At 51.8% G+C, this 13,358-nt stretch overlaps 4 protein-coding genes; 3 read left to right on the forward strand and 1 right to left on the reverse strand.

Annotated features, from left to right (window-relative positions):
* Positions 1–2,060: 2,060 nt before the first annotated feature.
* On the forward strand, positions 2,061–3,807 carry GSBLH_T00006003001 (uncharacterized protein; the record flags this gene model as incomplete). Its single annotated transcript, XM_013038142.1, has 4 exons — positions 2,061–2,462; positions 2,526–3,031; positions 3,062–3,687; positions 3,719–3,807. 4 exons carry the CDS (start codon positions 2,061–2,063, stop codon positions 3,805–3,807), a joined length of 1,623 nt encoding a protein of 540 aa, XP_012893596.1.
* A 1,594-nt stretch (positions 3,808–5,401) lies between these two features.
* On the forward strand, positions 5,402–8,377 carry GSBLH_T00000015001 (uncharacterized protein; the record flags this gene model as incomplete). The annotated part of the gene is made up of 1 exon (XM_013038143.1): positions 5,402–8,377. The coding sequence occupies one exon, from the start codon at positions 5,402–5,404 to the stop codon at positions 8,375–8,377; it is 2,976 nt and encodes a 991-aa protein (XP_012893597.1).
* A 293-nt stretch (positions 8,378–8,670) lies between these two features.
* GSBLH_T00000016001 (uncharacterized protein) lies at positions 8,671–9,426 on the reverse strand (the record flags this gene model as incomplete). The annotated part of the gene is made up of 2 exons (XM_013038144.1): positions 8,671–8,862; positions 8,893–9,426. The coding sequence occupies 2 exons, from the start codon at positions 9,424–9,426 to the stop codon at positions 8,671–8,673; spliced, it is 726 nt and encodes a 241-aa protein (XP_012893598.1).
* A 1,821-nt stretch (positions 9,427–11,247) lies between these two features.
* On the forward strand, positions 11,248–13,069 carry GSBLH_T00000017001 (uncharacterized protein). XM_013038145.1 has 3 exons: positions 11,248–11,397; positions 11,427–11,694; positions 11,724–13,069. The coding sequence occupies exons 2-3, from the start codon at positions 11,539–11,541 to the stop codon at positions 12,771–12,773; spliced, it is 1,206 nt and encodes a 401-aa protein (XP_012893599.1). The 5' UTR covers positions 11,248–11,397; positions 11,427–11,538; the 3' UTR covers positions 12,774–13,069.
* The last annotated feature ends 289 nt before the right edge of the window (positions 13,070–13,358 follow it).

The raw sequence follows: 13,358 nt of genomic DNA on the forward strand, positions 1-13,358 counted from the left end.
ATCCAACGCCTAGCAAGCAGCACTCCTTTTCGCTTTTACCCGATAATCTAGTGGAAACCGCGCTCTCTGCATGGGACTTTTTCTCTACTTTCTCTCTCCAATTTCAGCTGCCTCGCATTTCCTACGAGGCGTTTGAGTATTCGTTGCGTCATCCTACTCCTGCGGGCGTATTGGAAAGAATGATGTCCGTGGTGCTGATGGTGCTGTTTACTCAGCTGAAAGCCGTTCTTTTGAAGCATGACAAACTATCCGCAGTGGTGGGATGGAAGCCCTTCTATGGTGGCGCCTTCCATTGTCTTGCTTGGCCAGAGTTGGCGCGACTATTATTCATTTGTTACTCTTTGTTCTCTTTCGGATTCGACATCAACATGATTGTGAAGTACTTCCAAATCGAGAATCGACATGAATCCAAGACAGCGATCGACAAAGGACCTGCAAAGTCGTTGGAGTCCTTATTCTATCATAGAAACAAGGATTTCGATGAGAATGAATTAGGACCGATCGATCATCTCAAATACAATCGGTTCCGTGCCCTTCTTCATTATCTTCTTTCCATCGAGTCATTCCAGCAGCTTCGGAACCTTTTGGACATCGGTCTTCTTTTTATTACGAAGGATTTGGTTAGCGGAGCGTTTTGTGATGGCAGTCGCTTTTACGACAATATCTGTTACGATCGCCTCAAATACCTCTGGGAACACGCTCCAACCTCTCTCCATCTTGTCGTGAAGTATTTCCGCACGGTGGTGGACGAGCTTTATCAATCGTGGGTCGTATCGGCGGTTGAGGGGCAGAGAGGTCCTTGGGACGAAGTCTTCTGCCTGAGCCAGCCGTGCAAAGCGTGCTGGGAGCGTGAGGTTCCAGCGAAACACGCGGAGCCCTGCGTGGTATGCAGCCAATGCCTGGCCTCCTTCCATTGCTCGTGCCTCACGCCCCCTCTCACGGACAACCAAACAGAAGGATGGTTGTGCGGTTTTTGCTGTGGAAAGAAAACACAAACGGAGTGGAAAGTTCCATCGAAAGCCGAGCCACAGCCATGCCCCATGGCCACACACAGTGACGATGTCCGACACATTCCGTCCGCCAGTAGGAAACTTTTGAGTTCCTCTACGCTGCCGCAACCGGATCGCTGCTTGGATTCTCCTCTTTTCTGGGATTGTTCTGTGTTGACCTCAGATACCTTGGAAGGTATTTTTAATGAGCCAATCATTATTCGTGTGCAAAAGCTGTCTCACATCTTGTCTTCATGCGATTTCTTCGAATTGTCAGTCGAAGCTCGCCTAGCCGTGGTTTCCACGATTGCCTGCATTGCTCAAGACTATCCGCTCGTCCGCCAAGAAACTCAAAACTCTGAAAAGGCTGTGGTGTCAATGAAAAGCCGATTGAATGCTTTGCAGAACCATTTTTATATCTTAGCTAGTCAAATTGTTTCGAATATCATGATTCAATTTGCCGATTATCGTATTAAATTGACTTCTAGTGATAGTTCTGAATCTGAATCTGAATCTGAATCTGAATCTGAATCTGAATCTGATTCTGAATTAAAATGTGAATTGGAATCTGGCTGTAAATCAGAATCACTTTCTACCTGTACATCATCATCAAAATCACTATCAAAATCGAAATTAAAACTTAGCGCTAGCTTCGAGTCCAACTCTAAAAATAATAACTCCAAAACTAGATACAACTCTCGTTCTCGTTCTCGGTCTCGGTCTCGTTCTCGGTCTCACTCAAGTTCAAGTTTCATTTCTAATCCTGACGCTGATTCAGATTCAGACGCTGCCTCTGCAGATGATCGTCAGATAACAAAAAGCTCAGTAGCAAAAACAAAACCATCTTTCAAGAGACATAGGACCAAACAAAACCGGAATAATAAATCCAAAACCAATTATTGGTCGTTCAGCCAGCTGCAATCGCTAGAGGAAGCGGTTTCGAAACTTGGAGTCGGCAAATGGGCTGCCATTTCGAGGGAATATGGAGACCGATTAGGGAATCGCTCCATTCCAGGTAGGATCAAACCGTTCGATTTTGATAAAATAGCCATTCAAGGAAAATGGAGAAATATGTATTTGCTGCGATATCTCAAGATTCATCTTCCCTACACTTCCGAATATGTAACAGTTACCGTACTTGGAAAATACACTATCGCCAACCCGACAAACAAGAACGAGCTGGTCCCTATCGGCTTTCGTTCGCAGCGTCGCTTCTACTCTCTCAGCGATCCCTCCAAAATCATCGTGTACAACAATGAGATCATGGACGGAGGGAAGCACCTGGGTCCCGTGTTCAAGGTTTGGAACACCGAGGGCTTCTGTCTGGAGGAACTGTCCAGTGATGTCGCATGGCTGGTCATTCTCCGACGCATGGCAAAACTGAAGAACGAGGAGCCTCCTTGCTCTGTCGATGGCGCTGCAGCCTTCGGCTATTCCTTACCCTACATCGCTTCTGCGATCGAAAAGCTGCCAGTAAGGCAGCGACGCTACCGAAGCTCGACAAAGAAGGTCGCGACCTCTGCGCCCTTACTGCAGTCCGCTTGGCATCCTTCCTGTATCGGCTACGCGATCTACGACTACATCCCTTCCCTGGAAAACCCGAGCGAGATTTCCCCGGTGTTTATGGGTCGCCGCTGGATTTTCTGCTTTTACTGCAGCTTGTGCCACTTGCCGGGCCGCTATGACTGCAACCTGTTATCGACAGACGCGGAGAAGGGCATGATCGAGATCGATAACGCGGACATTCAGCAGAGCAACGCAGCGAAGGTGCTCTGGTCGTCGAAGGAGTATTGCTCGCAAGCGAAGATGTGGGAGTGCTACAATCAGCCGCTGCGGCAATATACGCTTCCGGTCCTGGACGACACCCGAATCAATTTCAAAAAGACCGTCGAAGCCGCACTCCAGACTCAACAGATCCAGGAAAATATCGATGCGAAGTCGCTGATTGTTTACAAGGAGCTGCTGCTCCACGAGAACTGTCTGAAAATCTACCAACGCAACATCAAAACCCAGATCAACGCAGAAAAAACGCGATTAGAGACGTGAGTGAGAGTGAAATCGGTCATTCATAGAATCGTTAAGGAGTCCATTCAGCGATACAGCTTCTCGATCCACAGCAACGTCTCTATGCGCACCTTCTGCATCGAAAAAACAGAAAAGGGTACGGAATACTTCGTGTTTCGTGGCGACGAGCATCACATTTTTGTTCACGAGAGCGATGGATCTTGGAGCGTCATCGACGACGAATCTTTTTTGCACTCCCAAGTGCGCCAGGCCAAGAAAGACACCGATCTCTGGAGCCACTTGGCCAGTCTCTCTCTACATCTCACCAAGTATCCCTTCCCCGCGGGAGATCCGGAGAGTTCCGACGGTCCCCGCGGTCCCCGCGAGCCCCTGCCGATGGTGGATTCCATGTGTTCCGTCGGCATTCCCAGGCTCCGCGCGTTCCTCTCCATCAAGCAGATGTATCCCCAGTACTTCGCAGATGGACGGCTGTCGCAGTGCCCGGAGTGCGGAACAGTATTCCTTCCCACGGCACGCTGTCCGTATGGACACATCCGCGCCGAATCTCCGGAGATCGTTCGGTTGGCGCGATGTCTCCTCATCCAATTTGAACTGGGAATCACGTTTGCCTTCATGTCGAAAAAGAGTCAGGAAGAATGGACTCCGAGGCGTCGACTCATGTGGCTGAAGCAGGGTAGGAATGTGCGCTCGAGTGGGAATTGTAGTGTCCGTAGCGATGAATCCGAGCCAGTTCATGACGCTGCTGTTTATCGTGGAGCGATTTATCTCGAATACCGCGTACTTGTTGCCTTAATGCTCACAACACAGCTATTATCAGTGGAGACGATGGGTGGTGCCTTCGATGCAGAGCCAGGGGGAGATCCGCACATTCAGCTCGTTTTTCATGCGTCTCTTCCTGAATGATCGGGCGTTGCGCTATTCGATGAGGAGATACAAGGAACCGAATATCGACGATGGAGGAGAAGAGATGAATGCTGAAATGGAAATGGAGGAGTCTCTGGAGTGGACCAGTGACGGAAATGGGGTGGAAGGTGTTTAACGGTGGAAGTTTGGAAGGTTAGATAAGGTGATCTCCAGACTAAGGAGATTATTATTACTAGATGTCTCTAAATCTTTTACAATCATTTTCTTATCATTTATACACCATTGTATGTCATTTTACAAATCCGACTCGAAGTCTTTTGTAAAATTTTGTTTAGTTTGCGTTTAAGGCATCCTTGGCTTTTTATTTTTATAGTTGATTCACTAAACTGTTTGTTTTCTAATCAAAGATTGTTTTCAAAATGAGCATCATTTTTCGAGTTCTCGTACAGGAAAAAAATAAGCGGAACTGAGTACTCTATATTATTCACAGTTTTGCGTATACAGCAATGTGTAGTGAAAGAAACCCTATTCCACAGTTTTCAAAACACGAAATAGAATTGTGTGTCCAGTGTGTAATTCGCTTTTCCGTTATTCTGAAGTTTATTTTGTATGTTCTTTACTTGAATCTTCTGCGTTTCAAAAAACGTGATTACCAAAGCGAATCTAGTAGTCCTGCCGAATTATGTAAATAACCGCGGAATACGACATCAATGGCAGCTGATCATATTTTCTTTGTTTTGAAGAATATGAATTCTGGTACTGAATCCAATGTTTCAGGAAATGATAATCCTGTTGCTCAGCCAGTAGCTGAACCAGCGAAGACTGAAAACGCTTCCACATCTACCTCCACCACCACTGGTGGCATTAGTGTGGATGCCAAGCAACAGCCTGCCCCAACCTTTCCTGCTGGAGCAGAAGTTGAATTGACACAAATTTCTGTTGTAAAGCCAAAATCCTCTGTATAGCCAGAATGTCTGTGTGATCTTTAGAGCCCTGGATTGTTCTGCTATGGCCCTAACGAACTGGGCGCTCCGACGGCAGAGAACAAGAATACTTTATTTGATTGGCAACTGGAGAACGAGGGACCTAAAGCACTCGAGCGATTTGGTGGAGTGGAAGGATTAGTGGCTTCCTTGGGATCGAATGTTGAAAAGGTTGGTGTTCAGTTGCACTGTAATGGGTAGGGTTTATCCTCCGAAGAGGCGCGGGATGAGGTGCGTCTGGAGAAGTACGGCAATAATAAGCCGGAAGAAAAGAAAGGAATTTCGTATTGGGAGATCATTTGGGATGGTCTCCATGATTTGACTCTGATTATTTTAATCATTGCTGCAATTGTTTCTATAATTTTGGGTATCTACAGCGAAGGCATCCAGTCGGGTTGGCTGGATGGAGCCGCCATTTTGTTTGCAGTGGTCATCGTTCTGAACGTGACGGCCATTAACGATCTGCAGAAGGACAAGCAGTTCCGCCAGCTGAACGCGATCAACAATCGTCGAAGCATCAAGGTTCGCCGTGACGGAAAGATGGTGACCGTCGTGACGGACGACCTTGTGGTGGGCGATATCGTGCAGATCAGCGCTGGAGATACCGTTCCTGCGGATGGTATCTACATCTCAGGAAACAATCTCAAGATGGACGAGTCCAAGCTGACCGGAGAGTCGGACCAAGTGGCCAAGGGCGCGAAAAACCCGTTCATTGTGTCCTCCTCGGAGTGCCATGACGGTTCGTGTCTGATGTTGGTGACTGCGGTGGGTCCGAACAGTGTGTTCGGACGCATGAAGACGATGATCGAGGGAGACAACGAGGGAATCACGCCTCTGCAAGCCAAGCTGTCCAAGCTGTCCACGCAGATCTCCGTGCTGGGCGCGGTGGTGGGCGTGGGAACGGTGGCCATCATGATCATCAAGCACATCGTCAACTTCGCGATGGGAAATGGTAACGCGAGCTGGAACGCCTCCGACTGGATGTTCATCGTGGATGCCTTTGTGATCGGAGTGACGATTCTGGTCGTCGCCATTCCCGAGGGTCTGCCCTTGGCCGTCACGATCGCTCTCGCCTATTCGGTGAAGCGTATGATGAAGGATAACAACTTGGTGCGTCACTTGAACGCTTGCGAGACCATGGGAGGAGCGAACACGATTTGCTCGGATAAGACGGGAACGCTGACGCAGAACCAGATGACCGTGATGCAGGGATGGGTCTACAAACCGGACGCTGAGGACCAGTCCAAGATGCTCAACGAATACAAGAAGTCGGACGACGCTGAGTACGAAGACTTCCTCAAGAAATGCAAGGAGCTGCCTGAAGGTCTGCGCGAGCTGCTGTTGCAGAACGCGCTGCTGAACAACGAGGCCTTCCTGACTCAGAACACCGACGGAAAGGAAGTGGGCGTGGGCTCTGCGATCGAAGTGGCCATGCTGAAATGGGCGCGTCGCATGGGCATCGACTACGTCAAGATGCGCACGGAGTTGCCCCAGAAGAAGGAGGACGACGGAAAGCCGGGCGTGATCAAGCTGTACCCCTTCCACTCGAACCGTAAGCGATCTTCCTGCCTGGTGCGCCTCCCGAACGGCAAGTATCGTTTGTATGTGAAGGGAGCGCCCGAGATGGTGATCCGTCTGTGCGATTACATCGCCTACGACCTGGGAAAGGCCAACCCGATGACCGGAAAGTTCGTGGAGAGCGACGGAAAGGTGGAGGGAGAGGGAAAGCGCAAGAACATCGTCGAGAACTGCATCTACCCGATGGCGAAGCAGGCGCTGCGTGTGCTGGCGTTCGCCTACCGCGACTTCGATGAGCCTGTGGACTGGGATGAGATGGTCCAGTACGCCACGGAGGAACAGAAGGGTGTGGGTGACTGCCCGAAGGTGGAGAGCAATCTCACGATGATCGGACTGCTCGGTGTCCAGGATCCCGTGCGAGGCGAAGTCCCGGACTCGGTCTTGAAGTGCCAGAAGGCCGGTATCTTCGTGCGCATGGTGACGGGAGACAACATGGAAACCGCCAAGGCCATCGCTCGTCAGTGCCACATCTACCAGAACAAGGAATGGACCGACGGTCAGGGAAAGCGCTATCCTCCAGGCCGCGCGATTCTGGGTTCGCAGTTCCGAGAGATCGTGGGAGGACTGGTTTTGCCGCCTCACTTCTATCATGAGTGCCACTGCAAGGACTGCTCGAAGGACAAGTACTTCGTTCCCGACTACAAGACTCCCGATTACCCCGTGCACTTCGGTTATCCCTCGATTGTGGGTCACAAGGATCACCACTGCGCCGATTGGACCGAGGAGGCGAAGAAGAAGCGCGGCAGCGATCCCAAGAGCCAGTGCACCGAGGAGTGCAAGCAGCGTGGGTGCATGTACCAGGTGAAGAACCCCAAGGACGAGCGCCAGCTGCAGCAGTTCTATGTGGTGAAGAACCAGGCTCAGTTCGATCAGTTCGTGGACACGCTGCAGGTGATGGCGCGTTCGGCTCCTACCGATAAGCACTTGCTGGTAACGGGTCTGATGGAGCGTCAGCAGGTGGTGGCCGTGACGGGTGATGGAACCAACGATGGTCCTGCTCTTTCCAAGTCCAACGTGGGTTTCGCTATGGGAATCACGGGTACCAGCGTGGCCAAGGACGCTTCGGATATCGTGCTGATGGATGATAACTTCACCTCCATCGTGAAGGCCGTGATGTGGGGACGGAACGTGTACGACTCCATCCGCAAGTTCATCCAGTTCCAGCTGACCGTGAACGTGGGTGCGTTGCTGTTGGCCTTCGTCTCCGCCTGTATCATCAACGAATCTCCCCTGAAGGCCGTGCAGCTGCTCTGGGTGAATCTGATCATGGATACGTTCGCTGCCTTGGCTCTGGCCACCGAGCTGCCTACCGAGCAGCTTCTGGAGCGCGGTCCTTGCCGTCGCGACGAGTCCCTGATTTCCTCGGTGATGCTGCGCAACATTCTGGGTCAGATGCTTTACCAATTCACCATGCTGATGTTCCTGGTGTTCCAGGGCTTCCGCTACTTCAACATTCCCAACGGAATGGATCTGGGAGAGTCTGCGAGCCCGACGGTCCACTACACGCTGGTGTTCAACATTTTTGTGATGATGCAGGTGTTCAACGAGTTCAATTCCCGCAAGATCAACAACGAGTGCAACGTTTTCAGCCACATCTTCGACAACTATCTGTTCTGGGTGATCATCATTGGAACGATCATCGTGCAGTTGATCATTGTGGAGATCGGAGGTGAGGTGATGAGCACCACCACGCTTTCCTGGAGCGAGATTGGAATTTCGATTCTGCTTGGCGCGTTATGTTTGGTATATCAGCAGTTGATTCGCACGATTCCTGGATCCATCTTCCTGGACCTCAACGGAGATGAGTCGAACAGCGTGTCTTCGGTGTGGGAGCGATTCCTGCGTGTTGATTCCTCCAAGTGGGAGTTGCCCAGTGTGACCACGCTCACCTTCTCCCAGAAGCCTGCGGCGTTGCGACGAATTGATACGACGATGTAATGGAAGAAGAATGGTTTATCTAGAGTTTGAAAGTAGTCTTTATATATATTTTTATGCTTGTTTGTTGTTGGACACAGCTGTGTATGTGGATGATTGATGATCACGCAGGCTTCGATGATGCTGAAACACGAATTCTTCAATGTGAATTCGAGCGACACGACCCATTTCTCACCATCGATCTTATCGATTGATGCTATCCATCCCATTCATTTCATCGATTGATGCTATCCATCCATCCCACCTATCCATCCATAAATGTATTAACAACAAACAGAAACAAACAAATCCTAATTCTAAACAAACGTTTGTTTCTCCTCCTCGCTCGCCTTGTGAGGATAGATTCGCTTATACAGCGCCAGGCGAACTTCGTCCTGCATCGACAGCTGCTCGTTGAAAATGCACTTCATGTACCCGTGCGTTCCCAGAGGTTCGCGGATGTGTCCCACCAGCCCCAGCTTCGTGTGCAGCTCGATCGGCTTGAACCACTACAACTCACCGCCCCTCCCTTCCCTTACAAAGATATCCTTGGGATCCAAGAACATGTGCCGCACCGTCGCCAGCTTTCTCTTCACCTTGAACGGCGTGCCCGTCAGCACGACCTTCTTCAGCACGATGTCGTCCGTTGCCGCCTTGGTGAGCTGCCCGATGGCCACCAGCGCGAGGTCCTCCTCCATCGACTGCCTCGGCTTGAACAGCAGCAGCGGGCACGGCCGATAGCTCATCGGCGCGTAGAACGTGCAGTTGAAGAACCCTGTCGGAGGCAGATACTTGATGTACTTGCTCTTATCGCACTTGAGCCCCACGTCCGCGAAGAGCGGGTGGATCAGGAAGTGCCGGAACCCCATGTGCGCCACCAGCAGATCTCTCGACTTCACCGTCTGCGGGTACCACGTCGACGACCGCTGGATCGACCCGTGCATCACGGTCAGTTTCTCCTCGTGCGGCAGCAGCGCGCTGCACACCACCGGCAGTCCGGTCGGCCGCCTCTCCATCCACGCGCGCGAGACGTCGGCGATCACGATCTCCACGTAGCTCCCCGGCTCGATCATCGGGTCGTGCGTCAGCGTCCCGTCCTCCAGCTCGTGCTCCCAGTCGCACCCCGCCGCCTTCCGCTCCTCCTGCTCCTCGCTCAGCGTCCGCAGCAGCGCCGCGTAGTCTTCGAACTGGTACAGCGACGCGTACTCCACCGGCAGATTCTCCTTCGGGTCCCACGGGGAGTTGCGGAAGCTCTGCAGGCCGCGGTACTTCAGGAAGCGGAACCGCGCGGGCTGGTCGTAGGGCACTTCCGTCTCGTCCGGCGATTCCCAGTAGGCCTCCTCGTCCTCCTTTCGCTCCTCCTCTACGCGAAACGCAGCCCTCTAGCAAACCTGTCATCACCACGCGGTTCCGCTGCTTGTTCTGCCGGTTGAAGTCCTCGTAGTCCTCCACCTCGAAGTCTTCCTGCTCGCTCATCTCGTCGTCCAGCGCCATTTCTTGGTCCAGCGCCATCAGCGCTTCGTGCGCGTGCCGATCTTCCTCGTCTTCGTACAGCTCGTCGCCCACCACTTCGCGCCAGATCGCCTCCGTGTTGTCCGCCGTCGCCGCCGCGCCGTTCTCCCCCACATCCGGAATTGCCCAGTGCGGCGCCTCCACGCTGTTCGGATCGACCGGGTTTTCCTCCTCGATGGGGTGGATTCGGTTCTGATCGGGGACCCATTCCTGCGGCACGGCCGCCTCGCCGTGGCTCTGCTTCAGCGGCGAGGGATCGGGGAGGATCCGGATGCACCGGATCGTGTGCGAGCCTTCGCCCGTGATGTGGATGCGGTCGTACAGACTCAACGGCACGCCGTGCAGATAGCCACGCACGCTCAGATCCGCCACCGGGCTCCCGGCTGCGGCCAGACCGCCGTCGCGCACCTCCACCTCTTCGGCGAGTAAATAGGAGCGCATTTGCCGCCAGAAGAGCGGGGCGGGCACGCTGTCGCAGAGAGCGCGAAGCAGCTGGTCCACGTGCTGGTCGTCGAACACTTTCACGTCCACGCCCAGCTCGGATTGCAGCAGACGCGTCGCGTACTTCCGCATCGCCGCGCTCTGCTTCGCGTTGAGCGAGTCCAGGTTCTGAATCAGACCCATGCTGCTCGGCAGGCCTTGGTTTCGGAGACTGGTGAGAAGCAGGTCGGCTTGGGGGTTCATCGCCTGCTCCTCGCCGCCGTCCACGCTGGTCAGAAACACGCAGAAGTCGGCGACTTTGCAGGAATCGAGGACGTTCTCCAGATTTTGAGTGCAGCAGAGAAAAGTCAGACGACGCTTGAATTTCTTCAATACAATCGTCACTGGCTGCGATATACCGTTCTGTGATTTTCAAATGAAAAGCGTCTTGCGTACATTACCGAGGGAAGAGTAGTGAATGTCGCAATCGGAGCAGTTGTCGATTACTTTCTGCAGGATCGAGCGAGTGTCGGCGTTTTCTCCAAGAGGAATTAAAGCCACCACAGAGGGAAAGGCACTTCCAGCTCCTAGACCTAATTTACAGAAGACAGTGAAATACCGCTTTTTTTCTTTTCCAAGAACTCCTTTCTTTTCTTTTCTCGGATCTGCTTCTGCAGATTTGCACGATCTTTCTTTCCGTGAACTCTTTGACATTAACAAAATGGCAGTTGAATCTACTTGTCTCGGAACAACGGAGCGAGGACGTTTTCCACTCGTCCTCCCTGTCGGATTTTCTTTGCACGTTTGGAGGTACCGGAATGCTTGTGTAGCTTGTTTACTTGCTTCAGTGATCCTGGTTTGTGACTGTGATCCATAGTAATGGTTCAATCACTCGTTTTTGGTCAACTCCACCCTCCCAAAATAGTTTTGTTTTTTGGATAATATCATTCTTTTGGCAAATTGCGACAATGTTCTCTAAGTGGATTGAATCGGCGAAAGAGAAGGCGACTACGCTACTATCTGCTGGAAAAACCGTGTTGGAGGAAGTATGCTTATGTCTTTTGGATTCTATTTTTAGTCGATGAACACGCTTCAGGCGAAGACGGATCAACGTATGGTTGTGGATTCAGTTTGAGTTTAGTGAATGACACCGCAAACGCCTTTATTCGAGACAATATCCGACCTCCCGAAGATATGACACTTATCACACCGAATCTAGTGGGTATGAGAGGGACTTTCAGTTCATTGTAGCTATGGGTTTTCCTGGAAACCCGAAGACAAAGAAAGTAGAAACTACGCTGAACAAAGCAGATTCGATTGCTTACTATCTCGAAACCTGTTACCCAAATCGTTATATGTTGTTTAACCTCGCAGAAGAGACCTACGATACCTATCTATTCCACGACCATGTTCGTTTTTCTGAATTTGTGCCATCTAGGTGGTCAATTACGACTTCACCGGCTATCCTGCCCCTGCGCTGGGTTTGCTCATCAAAATCTGCACGAACGTGGAAACCTGGCTCTCCGAAAACCCCGAAAACATCGCCATCATTCACTGCTACGTATCCTCTCCTCTCTCTTCTTCCCTGCAGGACGGCAAAGGTCGCACGATGCTTCTCTGCGCCTGCATTCTCACCTGGATGGGCTGGTCCAGCTCGCCCCAGGAAGCCTTGGCTCTCTGCCTGAGTCGCCGCGGGCTTTCGGAGAGCGTTATGTGTCCCTCGCAGCTCCGCTACCTGCAGTACTTCGACAGTTTGCTGCAGAACGTCCGTCCTTCCGCCGACGCGCTTCTGCTGACCTCCGTCACGATCTCCGCGCTGCCCGACGTCGAGAACGGATCCTGCGCGCCGTTCCTGGAAGTAGGCGCGTTTCCCCGTTTCCACGCAGATCTACAACCAGAACAAGCTCGTGTACTCCAGTCTGGTGAAGAGCGGCGCGATCTCCCCGGTCAACGCCGGCGCCTCGGTGACGTTTTCGCCCGACGTGGTGCTCCACGGCAACGTGTTTCTCCGGCTGCGCCATCGCACCGCGCGGCAAACCTCGACGACGCTCTTCCGCGCCCAGTTCTACACCGGCTTCGTCAAGCTGTTCAAGCTGAATCTGGCGGCGAAGGAGCTGGATCAGACCAAGAACTGGGAGGAGCTGAGCGTGGCGTGCGCGTTCTCCCCCGCGGAAGCCACGGAGCTGATGGAGGATCCGTACGAAGGACTGATCATGAAGGAGTCGTCCGCGCTGTGGAGCGAAGTGCTGAAGCGGAAGGAGGGCCGCATGGTGAGCATGCAGCCCACGGACGCTTTCGTTGTGGGGCATTCGCGGTCGGCCAAGCGACTCTCGTCGGAGCCTCGAAAGTCGGCAGACAGCGAGAACCACGACTATGTGAACGAGATCTCGAAGCTGGAGAACGAGCTGAAGCAGTTGGGAACAGATGCGCACAAGGCGGAGGATGCAGCGGAGGAGAATCTCCCGCTGGACGAGGGAGTGGACATTGACTCGATCTTGCAAAACTATAAGGAGGAGATTGGCGTGAATGTGGAGGAGTTCGATTTGAAGGATTTTGAGGATGTTCTCAAGGAGAAGGTGGAGGAGGAACCCAAAGTCGAGGTGAAGGAAGCAGGCGAGAGTCAGGAAGGTAAGAAAGGTGAAGAAATGAAGGCAGAAGAAGGAATTGAGGAAGAGAAGGGAATTGTTGAGACCAAGGAGGAAACGGAAAAGGAAACGGAAAAGGAAAAGGGTAGTGAGGCATAAACCATGGAAGTCAGCTAGTATTTGTATCTAAAGGTGTGTGGATACTCTTGTTGATAAACATTTACTCTCTTTTCTACAGTCATATTTCTTTCGTTGATGATTTCATTTTTCCTGCAAAAGAGAGTGTTCTTACTTTAACACTATTCAATATGATAATAAAAATAATAATAATAATAAGTATTCAATTCATAATAACAAATATAGAAAAAAACGACAACGACGTGATTCGAACACGCGCGGGAAAATCCCATTAACTTAGCAGGCTAACGCCTTAACCACTCGGCCACGTTGTCTTTGAAAGAGGGGGTTTGAAACCTTACTTCAACACC

This window comes from Blastocystis hominis (genome assembly GCF_000151665.1).
Source record: "Blastocystis hominis, Singapore isolate B (sub-type 7) whole genome shotgun sequence assembly, scaffold_0".
NCBI lineage: Eukaryota > Bigyra > Opalinata > Blastocystidae > Blastocystis > Blastocystis hominis.